A 19,156-nucleotide genomic window follows, 5' to 3' on the forward strand; every position below is an offset into this window, starting at 1 on the left:
TTATTTATATTTGGGGTTAATTGCTCAACTTCTGCTATTAAAGTTTGTTCTTTCAAATTCTTTTTCATTTTTTCCAAGAATTAGCAATAGCATGTCCTCTAAAAAAATCACTAATGAATAATTTAGTTTTCTCAACAAATTCTTCATCATGGAGAAGAGTCTGATTAAACTTCCAATATCCTGGTCCACGTACATTTCCCAGTATTTAAAGATTGAATCCAATGATATTATGATCAGATTGTAATTTATCTTCTATTGATACACAACCTACTTTGGATATAAGACATAATTATCTAAAAAATAAAAAAATTCTACTTGGTTGTGTTTGTCTTCTCCAAATATATCTGATCAGATTGGAATTTCTAAATCTCCAAATATCAACTAAATCAAATGCATTTATGATATTTTGAATCTTCTTAAGGGCTTGTAGGTGAGTGTTAATACACAAACCTTTCTATCTAATACATTATTCAAAGCAATGATAAAGTCTCCCACCAAAATAATTTGACCATCTATGTCTCGCAACTTATTAGATGTATCTTCAAAGAATAAGGGATCATCTATATTCGGTCCAAACTAATTTAAAATGCAAAGTTGTTCTCCTTGAACTATAATATTTAATAGTAACTATCTTCCCTTAGAGTCCAAACATGTTGAACATAACTGGAAATTGAATTGCTTCTTAAACAGTATTATCACACCGTTTTATTTCTCTGGTCATGTGAAAACTACATTGGACCACCCCACTCTTCATTACAAACATTTTCATTCAACTCTATTAAGTGAGTTTCTTGTAAACAAAAAATATTTAGCTTTTTTTCCTTAAGCCATGGAAATGCTGTATGACGTTTTAACTATCTGCAAGACCATTACAGTTATAAGTAGAAATTACTATTTCATCATTATTCATAAATATTAATGCTCAAAATTAGATTTATTTATCACCCCAGAGATTTTTAAAACAAAACAGAATTTCTCTTTCTCCCTTATGGTTAATCCATAATCCATGGATCCAACACATACACAAAACAAAAACATTCACATAAAACACACAAAAAAATGAAATTAATACCATCTACTTTTCCATAGTTCGCTCTGTCCCATTGTGAAATTAAGCTAAAATAAATGACAGTATACCTTTTTCAACTTTGCCATTACAATTTTTTTTAGCATGTGGTCGCTTTACCATGGGAACAGCATTGTAATGTCATCATCCCGCAACTTCTTCCAATGTCTTAGTTATTGTCTGTCACCTCTGTAAAGTTTGCCATTTATGTATAGTTTGTTTATGAATGACTGAAGTCTATCTGATGTCCATGTCTGGCCAACAAGCAGCCATGCTATGCTAGTCACTGTAATATTTGCTGCGTTAAGACTTTCTGCTCCATAATTCCAAAGAAAGAGCTAAAGATTCCAGCAAAGGGATTGTTTTGTGTCACTGTCATCACCTGCAAAAAATGCCCATGTCCCCATAGTGGCCTGTGGATGGTCCTGATGTCTTTGACAGGAATAACACATAGATGCCAGGCAGCTGGAACCAGGACAGGATACAGGGCATGCTAATGGCCCATGGCATAAATCACCTTTGTTACCTCCTGGCCACTACAGGGATCTCTAGGAATCAGATTTGTTGTTTGATTTATTTCACTCTATTGAGAAATTCCCCTGTAAAATGACTGTTCTGGGTTATCTTTGGTTTAGTGGATAAACCTATTGACTGCACAGATGTGTTCATGTATTTGTGTCTTCTCAATGACTTTGGGATTATTTTAAATGTTTTCTTTGAACAGTGTTAAAATTATTTTTCTAAACATGCTTGACTGTGGCATACAGCCAGTCGGACACTTTGGCAGCATAGAGATCAGTGCATGCAGACTGATCCGAAAGCAAATTTCTCTTATAACTTACTGAAACTAGGTTTCAGGGTTTCACAAGTAGATAAGATTGTGTGTTAAGACTGATAGATTTGCCTCCTGCCTTTCTGATAAAATAAGATGCCAGTTTACCCTCTGGTTTATTGTTCTTAAGAACATATTATGGATGATCATCCTAAAGCGTGGTTTTTACTTTGTCATCCTTTTTCATACTGCTTTATGTGTGAGATTAAATATGACGTTAATGGTTTCAGCAGCATATTGCACAGACCATTTTTTAAATTGGATTCTATGTTCTTGAGGTTATGTGACAGGAAGGTTTCACTTAAACCCCTTTAGTGTGTGCTTGTTTTTTATCTTAATGTGACCTTTTCCCAATCTGGCTCAATCTACTAACTCAATTAACCTCTGTCATGTTTTAAACACAGACCTTGGAGAACTGTTTTATTAACCTTTATTTTGAAAGGTTAGACAATTCACAACTACTTCAAGCTGTCAAGCACGATTAGAAGTGTTTATCTGAGCTCAGAAGTGTTTGGTTTGTTTGGACATTTGAGAATGATATAATTTAAACTTCGGTGCAAGCCAACTGAAATGCACCAACATTGCTTACTAGCAGGGTAGGTATTCAAGATGTGCAGTTTTTGAGCTAATGGAAAGGGACATTTTAATCGATAACAAGCTGTCTTTCGTGCTTGAAAGAAAGGGCAAAGTATAGTCTGGACTGATATTCATATCCAGCTTTGCCTTCATGCACTCTTAACTGGTGTAAACAGAGTTTAAGAGTTATTCAAGCTGGACGTTTTGGCTAGGTCTTGATTCACTCCACTTCAGTAAAGTGTGAAATAAACTAGCTCAGTCTGAGTTCATGCACCTTTTCAATCAGGCTGTATTTGAGTGAACCAACATTAAATCAGAAGATTTCCAATATAGTGTGTTATAGTGCTCAAAAGACCTTGATTCTACAACTTAATTCACTATTTATTAGTTATATTGTTGTTTTCACAAAACATCACTGAGGTCAAACCTCAGATCTCTAGAATTGCTAATTTTATTAGTCCATTTTTTTGTACTTTTGTCTTGCCATATGTCAAGTATTCCGGATGTCCCAATGAAGTGCTACTTCCTTTTATATAAGGCTTGACCGCTGGAAACTCTTGTCTGCACTGAAAGGCTGCTCTGTTGAAATGTATTTCAGGGGCTTATAGTGTATTAAATGAATGGAAGATAACATACAATTGTGTTTGTATACTGTGTGTGTGTGTGTGTGTGTGTGTGTGTGTGTGTGTGTGTGTGTGTGTGTGTGTGTGTGTGTGTGTGTGTGTGTGTGTGTGTGCGCACATGTACCTGCATTTAACATTTTGGAGGTCATGCTTTGAGTCATGCTTAACTCTCATTCACACATTTCCACCACTGTCTTCCGGCAACAAGTCACCTTGTGAGATTTCAGAACGAGAAATCTCAGTCCATAATGTTGTCAGACATTTAATAACAATCTAAATCAAACTAAACCAGTAGGTTCAAATGGTTGCAGAAAATGAGTTCCAGATTTGTACCTAACAGAATGACAGGAGTTGTCTCTCTTCGATAGCCTAGAAAGCTTGAAATGCTTCAGTGTAACTTATCATCACTGTGCAGCATCTCCTCTGCTATGCTGAGTTCCTCGACAGAGAGAATCTGTGGTGGAGACAATAACTCGAAGTTTAGTATAATAAAGTGCAATAAAATATCATCCCGTAAAAAGCCAATACTTTATCAATACACCTTTACAAGTTTAACAGGCATAAACATATAGAAAGTGATATTTTAATCTGCTCTGTCTGCAGTCTCTCATCCACCACTGCTGCACTTTACAGAAGCACAGCGCACTGGCTCGCCTCATTAAAAATTGTTACAAACTAAAACAAAAAGTGTCTGTATGTACTCTAACTGTTTTGCCTAGTTTGCCACATATATTAAAATATGTGATAGCTAAGGAAGAATGGATTGAAATTCACCCTCTTACTGTCCTCTCATTATATGAATATGTCAGTCCACTGATGTGAATGAAATGCTGCCTTATGGAGGGTTGTGTTGGAGATAGGGGGGTTGTTCTCTGAAAGGGCTCAAAAATGTGAAGGAAAAAATTTTGTAAAGTGAAGTGTTGATTATTAATGCATGTTGTTAACTTACCATTTTATTAGGGGAGAAAATGGAGCTTGTATTATTCATGTATTCTTTGCTCATAATCTCTTGGATGAGACTCACAGACTTTCTCTACACCACCCTATCACCCCCTCCCTCTCTTCCCCTGCATCTCTTTATTCCTCTCCTTTCTCTTCCTTTTTTTTCTCTCCATCCCACGGGGGTGCTGCTGTGTTGATAGAATGAGGTATTCCCTGAGCCCCTCTTCACCTGGACGCGAGTGGGGGGCCGCTTGCTGGATGGCAGCACAGAGCGAGAGGGGAAGGAGCTGATTCTGGAAAGAGTGCCAGCTGAACTTAATGGCTCCATGTATCGCTGCACGGCTCAGAATCCTCTGGGCTCCACGGATACTCACACTCGCCTCATAGTCTTTGGTATGTGCGCTCAATTCCACAACACGCCCTGGCCCTGTTCTGTACTGGCTACAACACTTGCAGCTAAACCAAATTCACATTTAAGTATGCTCAATTATTTAGAAGATGATGAATATGAAAGGTTTTTTTGACTGTACAACTTGGGTCCACAAGAATTATCTGGAACACTTATACCATTACACAGTTAAATGTCACAGAAAATTACATAAGTCTACAAAATTCATTTCATGTATCTACAATATATTGGAAAAATACTTAACAGATTTATGTGACCGCTTTTAGTTATGAATCATTAATGCAGCTAAGTGTGTGATTAATAAGAGATTGTATTCATAATTGGCTCAACAACACATTCTTTTTAAGGCTGCACTTAGTCTCTAGCAAGAGATTTTGTCACTATTCCATCAATGGCATGTCTTGTACTACTTTCACTTAGGGCGCACTCACACTGTCGTTCGTACTGTGCCCAAGCACGTTTCACAGCTAAAGTCTAGTTCGTTTGACCAGTGTGAGTGCAACCGTACTGCGCCTAGACGGCCACGGCCCGTTTCGGAGAGGTGGGCTTTTGTAAAGCACGTTTTGCAACTGTACGAGCACGAGCACGAGGCCTACGGCGGTTCTGACATCATTTTATGTGCGCCTGCTCGGACATAGAAAAAAGAAGGACGGACCATGCGCGGACATGTAAAACAATGGCGGCGAAAGGTTCATGGGTCGTGCCGCATCACAATGAGTCCAAAAAAACACAAAGCCAAAAACCTTACCTTGTTTTCTGCGCTGCTTTCCATTATGTGGCCAAAAGACCGCAAGCTTTTGTAAACAAAGCGATGCATCGCGATGACGTCAATCAATGCGTGTGACGTGTTACGGCGTGATGACGTATAGGCAGGCAAGAAGCATTTGCGCCGAGGCCCAGGTAGTGTGAGTAAACACTACAGTACCCTAAAGCACGGGGCACAGTACGGATGGAGGGGTGTGAGTGCGCCCTGAAACACCAACAACCAACAACCAACAGCCAACAGCCAACAGTGGCATCAAAGGCCCATGATGAAATCAAAGAACCTTTGTTGTTGACAGTGTTAGAAAAGCACTTTGTTCAATAGCCAAACCAAAGTAGCGTGTTCATCAGAACCTGAAAGTACTTCATTTACTCGTGTTGATGTGGGAGCTGGATTGCTTATAGGCGCTAATATATTTGTGTATATTGCTCCTTTGGATCTATTTACTCTGGAAACTTCGAATAATTGGGATTGGCCTTTCTGATCCTCATCAGAGATCTATCCCACCATTGTCTTTCAGCAGTGCTACTAATCCCTTCTGCATACCAGAGGCAAAATATTATGCAGGCATTGCAGCTCTATCCATGATGATTCTGTCATGTTGGAATAGAGCCATTACAAAATCTTTACATAACCCAGAAGACTTTACTTTATATAGATAAAGACAGCAAGGCTACACATCCCATGGCTCAAAATGGCTTTTGACATTCGTACAATACAGATGTCAAGTCAACATAAGAGAAATATTTTTTAAATAAAAATGTGTGCTATATACACACTCATGTACTTCAGCCGTGAAGTGCCCTAATAACGTCAAGTTGGCACCATTTTTGTATTTCATCGAGTCTGAAACAAAGAATATTGTATCAATCATTTTTTAAAAATCCCCCGCCCAAAACACTCCTGTGAACAGGGTTTAAAGTATGTCAAACAAATGTACAAATTGCTGGGCGGGCCTAATAAGAACCCACTTTAAGGGGGAAAGTGCCACTTTAGGGAGGCGTTACCTTGGGAGGCGTTTTGCTAGGAAGAGCACTAATGTCTATTTAACACCCTGATGCACCCTCAGGTGTCATCGGCTACGTGCCTAGTATGGCCCATCTGTCTGCCTGCTCCGTGTAGATTGCTTCCACTCATGCTTAGGGGAAGTAAATGGTGATTAAGTGACCTTAGCACTGTCCCCCGTGGCCTTGATATGAGACACTTCTCTCTCTGCCGGGGGCAAAGATATAGGAGTATTTGGGGGTTCTGCTCGCTTGGCAAAGTGTTCAATATAAATCATTAGGAATAATAGAGTATAATGACGGCTTGGTATAGAGACTCTCCACTGATGATGGGCACCACTCACATTTTGATGATGTACATCTTTAGCCACCCTCAGTGATAATACCCTCAGAGATTACTGTGAAGTGAGTCAGCACCGGGCATTGACATACACACAGACAGACAACCAAACTGCACACACATGCAGAAACACCAAGATATGTATGCTTATGCAAATTTGCAGTGGCAAGCAAACACAAGCGTGCATATGCTGAGTGCACACACTAATTTCTCTGTGCCTCTCAGAGGAGTTTCTATGTTAATGTGGATGCAGTGAAACCAGCAGAGTTTCACACTGCTGTATATGTAGCTTCCACCTGCTCATATATGAAGTCAAAAAATAGCTCACAAAGTGGAATTTAGGTGTGTTGTTAATACTCTGGAAGCCTTCCTGCTTCTTCCTTTGTAATTACTTTATCCCTTTGAGAACTTTGAAAATACATTGTCAGAGTGGATTGTGCAGGGTAGTCATTGGCACTGCTTATTAAAGGAGGAGTCAATTTCTCCAAACCTCTTTCCCAGACAGTATGTCTGGCCACAGCTGTAGTTGCCTGGTCTCACTGCTACTAAAAGTGTCCTGGTTGTTCTGGTGCAGTGCTCTGCGTTCCCAGTTCCATTATCAGGCCCGGTATTTCTCACTTGGGAGGTGCCATTTAAAATGTGCAGCAGGAACTTGGGAGTTCAGCTTCATTAGAAAGGCACAACCTCTGTCAGAGATGACTATTTTTTTTCTCTTTATCTTTACCTTTCTCCTTCACATGCACTTTTTTCCTCTTATAACGTTCCCCTTTTCATTTGCTGAGTTGATCTTTTTTCTTTGTTTCCAACAGAAAATCCAAGCATGATGAAAAACGCACAGAATCCAAACAGTAAGTATTTCAGCCAAAGAAATGACTAGCTTTAGTGTATTTTTATTGTAATACATCTCATGGTTCCTGCTGTATTGCTCGATAGTGATATTTCCAGATACACTGTATGTAATATGTGACACTGCAGTCTGTTCATTCAGAAAGCGTGTGCAGAAATGTGACACTGATCAGAGAAGCAAATTCTTTGGGAGGCTGTGGTTTCATCATTGAGTTTTGACAGGTTGATGTTTCTTATTCTGTCCTGAATACATTTTCCCATATAGACTGTGTGAGAGTGATTCAGTCAGGATTAATCTTCGACGATGTTCAGTCGCAGCGAGCAACAAGCCTCTTGCAGTGACTAACCGAGCCTGTCACTGTTGGTTGAGTGTGAGATTATTGGTGTTTCATATGTGCAGTAGTGGCTCATTTGTGGCTTCTGAGATTATAATATGTAAAGATGAGGGATTGTCAGAAGAAGTCGCAGGGCTGTGACAACAACCTTTCCATCTCTCCCTTTTCCCTGCCACTCCCTCTCTCTTTCTACTTCAATCTCTCTGCCTGTCTCTTCTCTCCTCTTCTCCGACTTTCATACTAACTTTCTGCCTGGAAATGTCTCTTTGCGTTTCATCCATTTCTGGTTGTTCCTTGCCTCTTTTCACCACCTTCTATTCCTTCTCCCTGACTTATTCTCTCTCTCCTTTCAATAATATTTATATTCCCTACTTTTTTTCTTCAGCCTAGCTCACAATCTTGAATTCTGATACAGGCGCACAGGCCTTATGGTCAGTGCAGATAATGTTGTAGTGTTAAAGAGAACTTATTCTGGCTCAACAGCCACATTTTCAGCAGGACTGACATCAGAGTGTTAACCCTACAGAAATAGCAACCATTAGAGGAGACTTTTTAAAAGCTAAGTATATTAGTATATGTAAAAAAGACTAATAGCTTATTTATTCCATCTTGATGATTATAAAATAGACCAGTCCACATAAATATGCATCTATTAATTATTAGAATACTCAATTTAATTTTGTAAAACACAACAGTAATCTGTGCTTAATGTTTATTGTAACTTCTGTGCCATAAAGCAATAGTCAGTAAAACATTGCAATAGTTTTTAAGCTGCTGTTGATGGACTGGAAAATTATTTTATAGTGTATAATTCCTTGTGTGCATGTTCGTGATGCCCATGTGTGTCCCAGTGTACAGTGCGAACAGCTTCCGAAGCAGATGGCAAGCAGAGCTGTCTGTAAGCTGAACAGCCCCAGTCAAAAGAGATTTCAACAGTCTCACATTGGCTTCACTCTTTCCTACTTTTCCTGTTTCCTACTTCAAAAGCATCTCTGCATGTGTCTGTGTCTCTCGTCCTCTCCCAATTTATCTGTCTCTCTTCCATTTACTCTTTGTTTTCCTCCTCTCTTTCCCCACCTTTCCTGTCTCTGCTAGTCGTGTCATAGGGATGCAAATCTGAATATTCAAATGCTGTGGAAAGCGCAGGAGCAGGTGTGTCACAGCAAGGACAGAATCAGGTCAGCATGGACGCGTGGACATGCTTTGCATGCAAGCTAAATAGGTGTACAACATGGCCCCAAGAGGTTACCATACACGTGCCTGATCGCTTACTGACTGAATACTATCTCCTCTACTGGGGAGTTGGAAGGACTGCCCCGTCACTCAATCAGGAACGCAGCAGATGAGAAAACCATGCTTCCCATGATGCGTTATATTAATTCATTTTGTCAGAATTCCACTCTCCTAGGCAACATGTCAACCTGCACTATCTTCTGTCGCATAGTACTGTACCTTTCAGCCTGAGCTGGTGGAAGTATCAACAGTTTGGAGTTGTCACCTTAATGTGGGCAATGCATTATGTTGGCTTTTCTTGCACACAGTTATGCAAGAATAAAGAGAAATGAATTACGACTAACTTAACAAAATCTCAAATGATAGACTGAGCATTCATTGACCCACAAATTACAATATCATAAACGCCAGGAGCCAATCTGTATTTGAATTTTTTTGGCAGACATGCCTCATCTCTCATTGTCCATAGCACCATGCAAAAATGAAATTCAAACAGAGGTCAGATCAGAGACAGGAACCAGCCTGGAAGGAGTGTATACAGATGTATCATAGCCGTCAGAAATATCAAGTAGGGTTGTAAAGGCAGCTAACTTGACTTAAAGTAATGTAGTCACATGAAAAGAGAGTTATTTTCAGATGGCAATTTAGGTCCAGCACAACTGAGGTAGAGTCATTCTTTATTAAAAAGAGCATGTTGTCTCTGAAATCACTTCCAATTCAGATTGGCATAATGCGCTGAGGTCTGAGCCAAAAACTGAGGGCAAACAGATGGCTTGGTGACTTGCATCTAGACTGTAGACTGGAAGGGGACCTCGGATGATGATCTTATGGTTGGATGAGCACATTACAGAATGAGATGAAGTGCTTATTGAGAAGATCCAGTTGTTATTGTCTTCAGTTGTATGACTTGAGTGAATGTGCTGTGTATGAAATGTCAGATTAGGGAGTTCTTTGGAGATTAACATTTATTATGGAGTTATCATGAAACCTTGATGGTTTAATTTAAACAATCCTGACAAACTTACGATCAAACTCAGCAGACAATATTTTATCATCCATACTCACAAGACTGAATTACCTGACAGGTCTAACCACTGCCACATCTGACAATAATGAGTCTAGCCACATCCTGATGTGGCAGGCACACATTGTGATTGTTGGTGTAACCCCAATCTTGGCACAATCTAAGCATTCTGGTTATGTCAGCAAAGCCACACCCACACCACACAGTCACAACTTTCTTCCCACAGCAGCTCCAGCTCCATAGTCCTCTCTGTAAGGTGTCCATAAGAAGCTACTGAAAACTATATCAGTATAAAGCTGCTGTCTCTGCTGATCCCTCCTCTATAATCCCTGCACTGGAGAAAAGAAAATTAGGGCCTCACTTCAATTCAATTTTATTTATAGTGCCAAATCATAACAAATGTAATCTCAGGACACTTTACAGACTAGGTATAGACCACACTCTATGACTTATTTATGATTTACAATGTACAATTCCCCCGTAGAGTACGGTGGCTTTCAGTTAAATTAATATGTCTCCAAACATGTCTTACTTACTTTAAGCACTAGTTTTGCCAAAATACCAAACATTGTATTTAGGAGTAAATAAATGTGTTGTGGTTTTCTTTAAAACGACCAATGAGAAATATCAGGTTACTTTGCAAATTTGAACAGGGTTAGGAGTAATACAAATTTGTTTGTTTTTTCTGAAATAAAATTTGACTTCATAAACCATTAATATATATTGTCTTTATTTCAATTTCAAACATTAGAGAATACATATATGTTTAATGATTGCAAGCAGTCTCTACTAGAACAATGGAAGTGTGATTTGTTTTGTGTGGGCATGCTTCTGTGTGTCTGTTATTGAGTTTCAGATAAAAAAAGTCATACTTAAAAACTTGAAACCCAAATACCATACAAGGGTTAAAACTATTTAAAAAAATACGACTTTACTTTTTGATGAATACAAGACTGAGAAAGTGTGTCTCTGTCTTATTGACTGTTCCTGTGGTGTTTTGTAGATGGAGCCTCCCGTGTGGACATGCTCGGACTAACCTGGATGACACTTGTCCTCACAGTGACAGTGAAACTGACGTGAAACCTCTGAAGACACTCTCACGCAGTCACATGCACACATACATATTTGCCCTTCTTACACAATATCCACACACACACACGCACACACACACACACACACGTTCCACAAACCCTGCAAGCCTTCTCCAGTCATCAATAGGCCCTCCATGCGTCAGTCGATCAGGATACGGTGCCATCACAGGATGGTGCTTCACCTTTTTTTTAAATAAAATAATAACCAAGATAGCAAAAGAACAACGTGATGAACATGACAATAACCCCTCCTATATAGACCTGCCCAGATACACCTTTTTTGTTTCTTGTCCCACGTATGCCTGTTGATCAATAAAATCAGTTCATTTTAAATGGAAAAATAAAAAAAGCATTTGGATTTTATTCTGAGTCAAAAATGTCATTGGTGTTGACTGAAAAGTGAAAAGTGAAACTGGTTTGCAATGTGCTACCATGTCAACCACTCTCATTTGTTACCTGTCCTGGGATGCACCTGATTAGCAACAAGCAGATTAACCACTGGGGAACAAACACAGATGCTCCAAGAGAACATTCTTTTTTTATCGATATACAAGTATTCCTTTTTTTCTGATGGTGTGGAATGTACAAGAGGATTTAAATGCATTAACAACGCTAGAAAAAAAATCTCCTTTTTGAGTGTATTTTGTGTACATCAGTGTAAATATTGAAGATAATTAAAGAGGTTATAAGGGTTACGGTGTGGGATGGTTTGCTGATATTGCTGGAGTTCACACTTCTCCACCTTTGTTTGTACTTCATTCAACACTGTTCTCAAAGATAATTCTTGGCTGAAAGAACAGAAACACTAACAGACTTTCTGATTCTCATTTGGGCTTTTTATATCTATATGGCAGGTTTTTAAAGACAGAGTAAAAAAAAAAATCTAACATATGTCTGCTGTTTGGGGGTTGTGGTGCATGTGACATTTGAAGATTCTTTCTCTTTTTGGTGTGTTGCAATTGACAGCACTGCAACTCATTGTCACTGGCCTGTTATCCAGTTATTCACTTGTGACATACTATCTTAAGTGACATACATTGTGTACAATACGTAACTCTTGCCCAGACATCTACAGTATTAGTAGGATCATTTTAGTCGTCATTTCAGGGAGGTGCTTACTTGAGGCAGTGTGTGTAAACAGGGTTGTTGCATTTGTTTCATTTCACCTGTATTAAAATGGAAAGATGATAAAACTTACAAGCCTTGACTTTACTTATAACACTGTGTTGGACATGTTCAGTAGTAGATGTGCATTTTCCAGTCTCCATTGATGCTTAGTACAGGTAATAGGTACAGGTACAGTATCTAATGTTTCTCACTTCTGCATATCTAGGTTGCAGGAATTGTTAACAGTCTAATTTAATGATAATCTCATCGTACCGGAAATTTGAAGGATAACCTGGCTGCTCAATTATATGCAAGCTCCATTTCTGATTTTACTGACCCCAACATGCCTTTTGAAGGAGATTCTGATATTGCTGTTAACCCTTTCCAGTTTGTACCCTCTCTTGCACACACTGAAGGGTGGTTTAATGCTGAATAATCCTGCATTTTTTTGAATTTCACAAGAATTGCAATTTAAGCTATTCTAAGGACACAACATGTATTAAGGGATTAAGGGTTTAAACCAGGTGGGAGGTAAGAGGGGAGATTTCTAAAGCTTAGTCAAATAGAAAGGATAGACCTATCCGTTTGGGATATCGGCTCACCTTGCCAAAGTACAATCCATATTCCTGCATTCCTGAGATGAGAGCTGCTCTGAATTAAAAGTGTTCCAGTGAGGGAAGCACAGGGCATGAATCCTTGTCCACCCACTGTATGGCATTATAACTCAGCTATCATTTTAATTCAAGAGGTACTTCTGTGCTTTTTTACTTTTTTCATTAATTTTGCATTCAAGAGAGAAAAATAGCTCGATTGCTATTTCTGAATGCATTCGGGGATGTGCAAGCTGTCTTTATGTAATCATCATGAAAAAGTACATAATTGTGTGTGTGTGTGTCTGTGTGTATGTACGTGTGTACTTCATGTTACTTAAAATTCATGAAATTAGTTCAAAGCTGTTTAAATGCATCTGTCTTATGTGAAGTACTTATTTGTCCTTAATTAAAGGGACGTCAGTAGGAAGATATGAGCAAGCTTTTGTCTGTACCTTTTATTCATACGAGGAAATTGTTCTTTATGCCCATTAAACCTAAGTGCTTGCTGTTAAGGTGGTGTTGAGGCTTATTTGTAAGAAGATTGGGTGACCCTTACATATAAAGTTTGAACCATTACAGCTTCATCAAATTATTTTATTTCCTCAACAAATTGATGACTCGAGAAATGTGATGTTCACAAAATATTAATCTTTTATTATTTACTGCACCCCCCTACCCCACCCCTCCCCCTGTGCCTACCATGCTTCACTAATACCCACAGTAATACAGGGAAAGTACAAAAAACACCTGTTAAAATTTATTTTTTGCCTTCTGTTCTTGTTCAGTCCCATGTTGCACATTTATCATGGACGGCACATGCAAGAAGAGTTGAAAGTGGCACACACCAATGCACGTGGCTGACTGTCAGGTTTTTTTCTCTCAGTGGCGTTCTAAATAGTTCATCTGAGCTGGGAGCAATGGTGAGGAGAAGAAGCATCCTCTTTGGCCCATCTATGAATTATTCACTAGTCAACCATGACTGCAGAATCCAGTTTCCTTTATTTCATCTGCAGGCCTAACTATCGGATGACCAAACAGCGCCTATGTCAGTTAGGACAACTGACACACCCCCTGTTTGCCTCTTCACACGATGGAGCTTTAGAATGCTGCACGGAGTGCTGTTAAAATAAACACTGATCTGTTGTTGACCGCAGACTTGCTTAAATGTGTTATCAGCAACACAAATGACAACCTGACAGGTGACTGACGAGAGATGTAAACGAGATGTATATTTGCATCCCTGTATGGAAAAGAATGACACTGACACTCTTACCATCAGGCTCAGATGGATATCTGTCTTATTTACAGTCCTATGTATGGATAATACCAAGTGGCTGCCACTTATCTTTAGTGCAAGCCGTTTTAGCATCTGCACTGGCACAGAAAAGGACCTTTGATCTGTGGCATGGCTGTGCAAACAGATGTATCCTGGTTATTAAGGACTTGATAAATGTCACCTATTATAACTCCCCACCCCTTATTCAAACCAATGTTTCCTCCTGCAGCTCTAGTCATTTGTTTGAGCAAGTTAAGGAGCCTGATCCATCATAATATTTTAACAGACATTTTCAGAAATGGACACAATAGAATATGACCTGTACTACCCTTGTTAGCATAAACACAGAGCAAAAGATGCAACAACAACCACATAGCTCAAACTAATTTAGGATTAGAGTGTGTTCAGACAGTTGAGGAAGAGAGTTCTTAGATGACATTTGGATAGTTATCATAAAGGCTTGGATGAATCAGCAAATTGCATAACCAAATATTGATCTATTAGATATTTACATATCCTGTGTATGGCTATTGAATCTGCATCTGATATGCCACGGGTGGTGCATGACAGGTTCCCCGCCTCCACAGAGCCAGGGATGCAAATAGTACCTCTCAACGTATCATTTTACACTTGATCCTTTGGGCAAAGAGGTGCAGTCATCAGATCACAGCAGCTTTTTTCCAGTGAAAACCAGACAGCATGCTACCGTCAACCGAGACGCACTGAAAATAACATTGAATAGGATCAGTCAAACAGTCGTCGCCACCATTTCTGCTACAGCTATGCCCATTGCGATGCTTTTAGGAGTCCAGTTCGACATGCAGCTGCTATTGAAAATTATTTTTTCTGTGGCTGTGGTGCTGATGGTTTCATGGGCCTACAGGTTCTACATCTCCAGGGAAGCAAAGCAAATCCACCTCTCTGTCAAAAACAACAAGGAGCAAGAAAATGCAACCTGCCATAACTGCAAAACAACACTGCATTGTCAAAACTCACCAAAACATGACACCAATGATGGGGGCAAGCGACCTGGACTCTCACCCCCAGACTCAACTGGGGACTCAACTGGTGACCTGACGTCTGACAACATCAAGGAGACACCAGCAGAAGCTTGTACATGCCAAGGTGAAAAGAGTGATGGTGCCTTTAGTATATCATATAGTGACCAAGATATCCGCATGAAAGGAGCGATACTCCGTCATCAGAAGCAGGCGGATGTTGCAACCAGTAATATTTCATTTGGATCGGCTTTGAACCTTCCTCATGGAACTGAGAGTAGGATGGCCAGTACATCGGGGCGCCGCTCCCCTTGCTTTTTGCAGAAGCTGGAGGGCAGTATTGGTGTGGGCAGGGAGTTAAGGCAGGACTTGGAGCGCCATGGGGCCTACTCCAGCTTCCTCTCCAAGGCAGAGATCAAAGTGGAAGATGCCAATGTGGTGCTGGAAGGAACGGGAGACCAGATTGTGCGTGGAAAGATATATGATTACTATGTTCAGTCTTCCTCTCACTCTATAACAGAGTCAAATACTGTGCTAGGTCAGTATGAGAAGAGCTCTGAGTCACAGCCAATGGAGCTTGGAAGTCATGGCAGCATCCTCACAGAATCTCAGTCCTCTCTGAGCCCCATCATTATGCGTGATCTGTCTTTAACAAAAAGCACTGTTGAGGATCCCTCTTCGCTTGTAAACCTCAATCTGAGGAACCCCACAAGGCCTGTACTCCTACGCAAGGAGAGCTATCTGTCTGCAGCAGAGCAGTCTGAGCTTTCCATCCCCTTACTAAATACAAGAGCCTCAACTACAATGACTCACTCTGTGGCGCCAACCAGCAATAAGTCCATCTCTGTTCACCCTATAATCCGACAATCTACAAATAGCAAAGGTTTTAATGTGGGGGAGGTGGCAGTTCTAGAGACTGTAGCAGCATTTTTACACCTTCCAGCAAAAAACATTGATGACACAGATTTGGAAAGCTTGAAGAGCAAACTTGATCTGGGTAACTGTGTGGAGACGCTATCTCTATCAAAAAAACATGGCCAGACCTCTTTACAGCAAGCAGCCCTTGGAGTCATGTCAGACAACTACCTCCAGGTGCTCAAGGACCCCAACCTTTATGGGCAGCTAATGGCCGGTGAGCGCGACCAAATCCAGAAGCAGAGAATGAGAGGTAGACGGTTTTTCATGGTGGCAGATATGGACCCTCAAGACTGGGCGAGGAACACAGGAGGGCAGACAGCAGAGACAGACCACAGGAGGACGTCCAGTGCAGTGTACTATTATGATGACTACAAAGACGCCTGGCATACACTCTGCTTGATCCCACAGGAGGTCATCTCGAAAGCCTGTGCCATGTGCACAATGGATAACTACTTATTTGTGGCTGTGGGCTGCCAAGGCACAGACAGAGAAATGACACCCTCAAAGCAAGTGTTTTGCTACAATCCTTTGACATCAATCTGGAAGGAGATCAGTCCTATGAATGAAGCCAGGCCCCGCTGCAAACTAGCAACACTGGATGGTTACATCTATGCCATCGGAGGGGAGTGCCTCTCCTCAGTTGAGCGCTACGACCCGCGGTTTGACAGATGGACATTTGTGGCTCCACTGCCTAATGATACATTTGCTGTGGCACATCATGTCACAGTGTGCAATGGAGAACTTTTTGTTTCTGGGGGAAATCTTAGATATATGCTTCTGTGCTACAGCCCCAAAACCAACACCTGGAGGACAAGCCTGTCAGTAGGCGGCAAAGACAGAACTGCAGATATGGTAGCTGTGGGGAGATTTTTGTATCGGTTTGATGTTAACCCACTGCTGGGTGTCAGTGTGTACCGCTATCATACAGTGGCTCGACTGTGGTACGAGTGCAGCTCCAAACGGCTTCAGCGCTGCCCCGCCTTCCAGTGTGTCAGGATGAATGGCACAATCTATTGTGTCAGCCGCCAGTTCACCATGAGGTTTGAGGCTGATGAGATCTCTCCAGGTTTCATAGATGAGAATTTGAGTGTCCTCTCTGCAGCAAAGGGCATGCTTTTCCCCTTTGTCTTTTCACTCCCTGATAGGAAGCCTCAGCAGACAAGTGTGTAAGAAGGATTTAGTTTTCCATTAATGATAAGATTACGTGGTGATGGAGTATTCCTACAAGAGCATGCTTTACATCTAGTTTCTTGCTTACTGAATGGGTTTTGCTTTACCTGGGTGTATGCTCCACCCAGCCCCAAATGTTATTGCAAAATTGAAATTACTTTTTTTTTTTAGGAGTTATTAAGATCACCTTTTCACAAAGCTATATTTTATTTTCTTGGATTGAGTATTGCTCAAATAAATGTGTGTTTCTTATAACTCATTCCCCGGCAGTACATTTAAAATATTAGACTCTTAATGCTAGTCAAACTACTGTTTGCTTAGATTTACACATGATGTGCTGCCATGTAAATTGTTTTCTTCTTTGATTTACCACTCCTCGCTGTCGTTAAGTTAGTTTTATATCATTCCTGATGCTTAACCTCTTGAGATACTTCATAAATAAGTCTCAGAGTAAATGAGCTCATTCAACTCTAACACATTACAGAGACTGGGCAATATAGTGATAATCTATCACGGTGCTCCACTGTGTAGGGCACAAATATAACTTAAACAGAGGCCTACAATGCAATTATCTACAGTTGCTCTTTAAATATGACAGGGTGTAAATGGGTTTGCCATACAATATAAATAGGTGGACTTCTACAAGCATTTTTCATCACTTTTGTAAGTCTTCCAACACTCGGACCTTCTATGTATTATAATTTTGGTGGCTGGAAAGAAGTGTATTTGTTTTAATCCTGACTGAGCAGAGTCTTTGTTCATTGTACCAACTAAATCTGTGTTTTGTTATCTATTATTTTATAAACATTAATGAAATGTATGAATGTAAGCATAATAATCCACAATAAATGAATTAGGGTATTAAGCCAAATGTCTATTCCAATATTTGTGTTGCCAATTATAGAATAGAATAGGCACAGTCTAAGCTTTTGTGGTTTACTTTTAGTGTTGAGCAGCTACATTTAGAATGGAAATATGCATAAGAATGATACAAATAATAAACTGATCATTGTTTTCTAATTTACCATAAAGTCTTTCACTGCAATGTTCAGGACTTCAAAGACACACTGACAGGTTCAAGAGAGTGACATGCTGCTATAGCACCATCATGTGGCTCACAAGGAAAACACAACAGTGCAGTGGGTAAGACATGTTAAGCTCAGACGCGTCATGTGACATGCAGGCATCAGCAGCACAGTGGAGTGACTAACTTTTAACAGAGGGCTTCAGCTGCACTGGAAAGCGGGGGAAAGGGAGGAGGATGCAGATGGTTGACCATCAAACATAAGCATCTTTGATTAAACACTTTGATCCCCTGTAAGAGAACACCTAATGGAATGGGAGTGAGACAAGTCCCTTCAGATGTTGACTCGCGGCCTCTTGTTTGCCTCAATACCCCCATCATTGGCATTCTGGCATCAACACTTGTTTTATTTATTTTTCACATAGTATCTAGGGTAATACTAGCAGCCCATTCTGAGTATCAGATGTTGAGACTGGTGTGCAGAGAGAGGGATAATTTGCATATAATTATCCTCTGGAAGGGCAGACATAATTTATAGCCCCATCCTTTCTCTTTCTTGCACACAGACGCGCACACACATACACAGAAACACACATTCATGTATAAAAACACTGTAACTGCTTGCTACACAACACACAGTAAGCAGACAGTACTCCAGCGACATAATGAGAAACACGTTTAGTTGTTTTTAATTCCTATTGATTTCCCAAATGGTTTGCTCTTAATGTTTTTCATGCAGCTTACTAACACCAAAGAGGAAACATGAAGCAGCACCACTTTGAGCAGACTTTCTAAAAAATTAACAAGCAGTGTATGATTCAAGAGTTGTGTCTCTAAGCCTGTTGTGAAGTTGACTCAAACACTGATCTGGGATTTGTAGTAGTGAGCACCGCCTCAGATCCAGGTCTTTGTTGTTGTGATTGGCTGAATGAAGGTGGCTGGGCTGCATTTGTGAAGCTCTGGCAAAGCAACTCTGGCAGAAGGCA

The 19,156-nt window shown here is 40.2% G+C and overlaps 2 protein-coding genes across 2 annotated transcripts in view; both read left to right on the plus strand.

Moving 5' to 3' along the window:
* Positions 1-11,073, plus strand: part of igsf21a (immunoglobin superfamily, member 21a) — a gene marked incomplete at both ends in the record, with an annotated part of 253,389 nt that extends 242,316 nt beyond the window's left edge. Inside the window, 3 exons of the mRNA XM_083938799.1 lie at positions 4,240-4,432; positions 7,365-7,403; positions 10,997-11,073. Coding sequence (XP_083794925.1) covers positions 4,240-4,432; positions 7,365-7,403; positions 10,997-11,073 — 309 coding nt within the window. The remainder of the gene's footprint in view (positions 1-4,239; positions 4,433-7,364; positions 7,404-10,996) is intronic.
* Positions 11,074-14,842: 3,769 nt separating this feature from the next.
* Positions 14,843-17,633, plus strand: klhdc7a (kelch domain containing 7A; the record flags this gene model as incomplete). Its single annotated transcript, XM_083938757.1, has 1 exon — positions 14,843-17,633. One exon carries the CDS (start codon positions 14,843-14,845, stop codon positions 17,144-17,146), a length of 2,304 nt encoding a protein of 767 aa, XP_083794883.1. The 3' UTR covers positions 17,147-17,633.
* Between the last annotated feature and the right edge of the window lie 1,523 nt (positions 17,634-19,156).

This window comes from Echiichthys vipera (assembly GCF_963691815.1).
Source record: "Echiichthys vipera genome assembly, chromosome: X".
NCBI classification, from domain to species: domain Eukaryota; kingdom Metazoa; phylum Chordata; class Actinopteri; order Perciformes; family Trachinidae; genus Echiichthys; species Echiichthys vipera.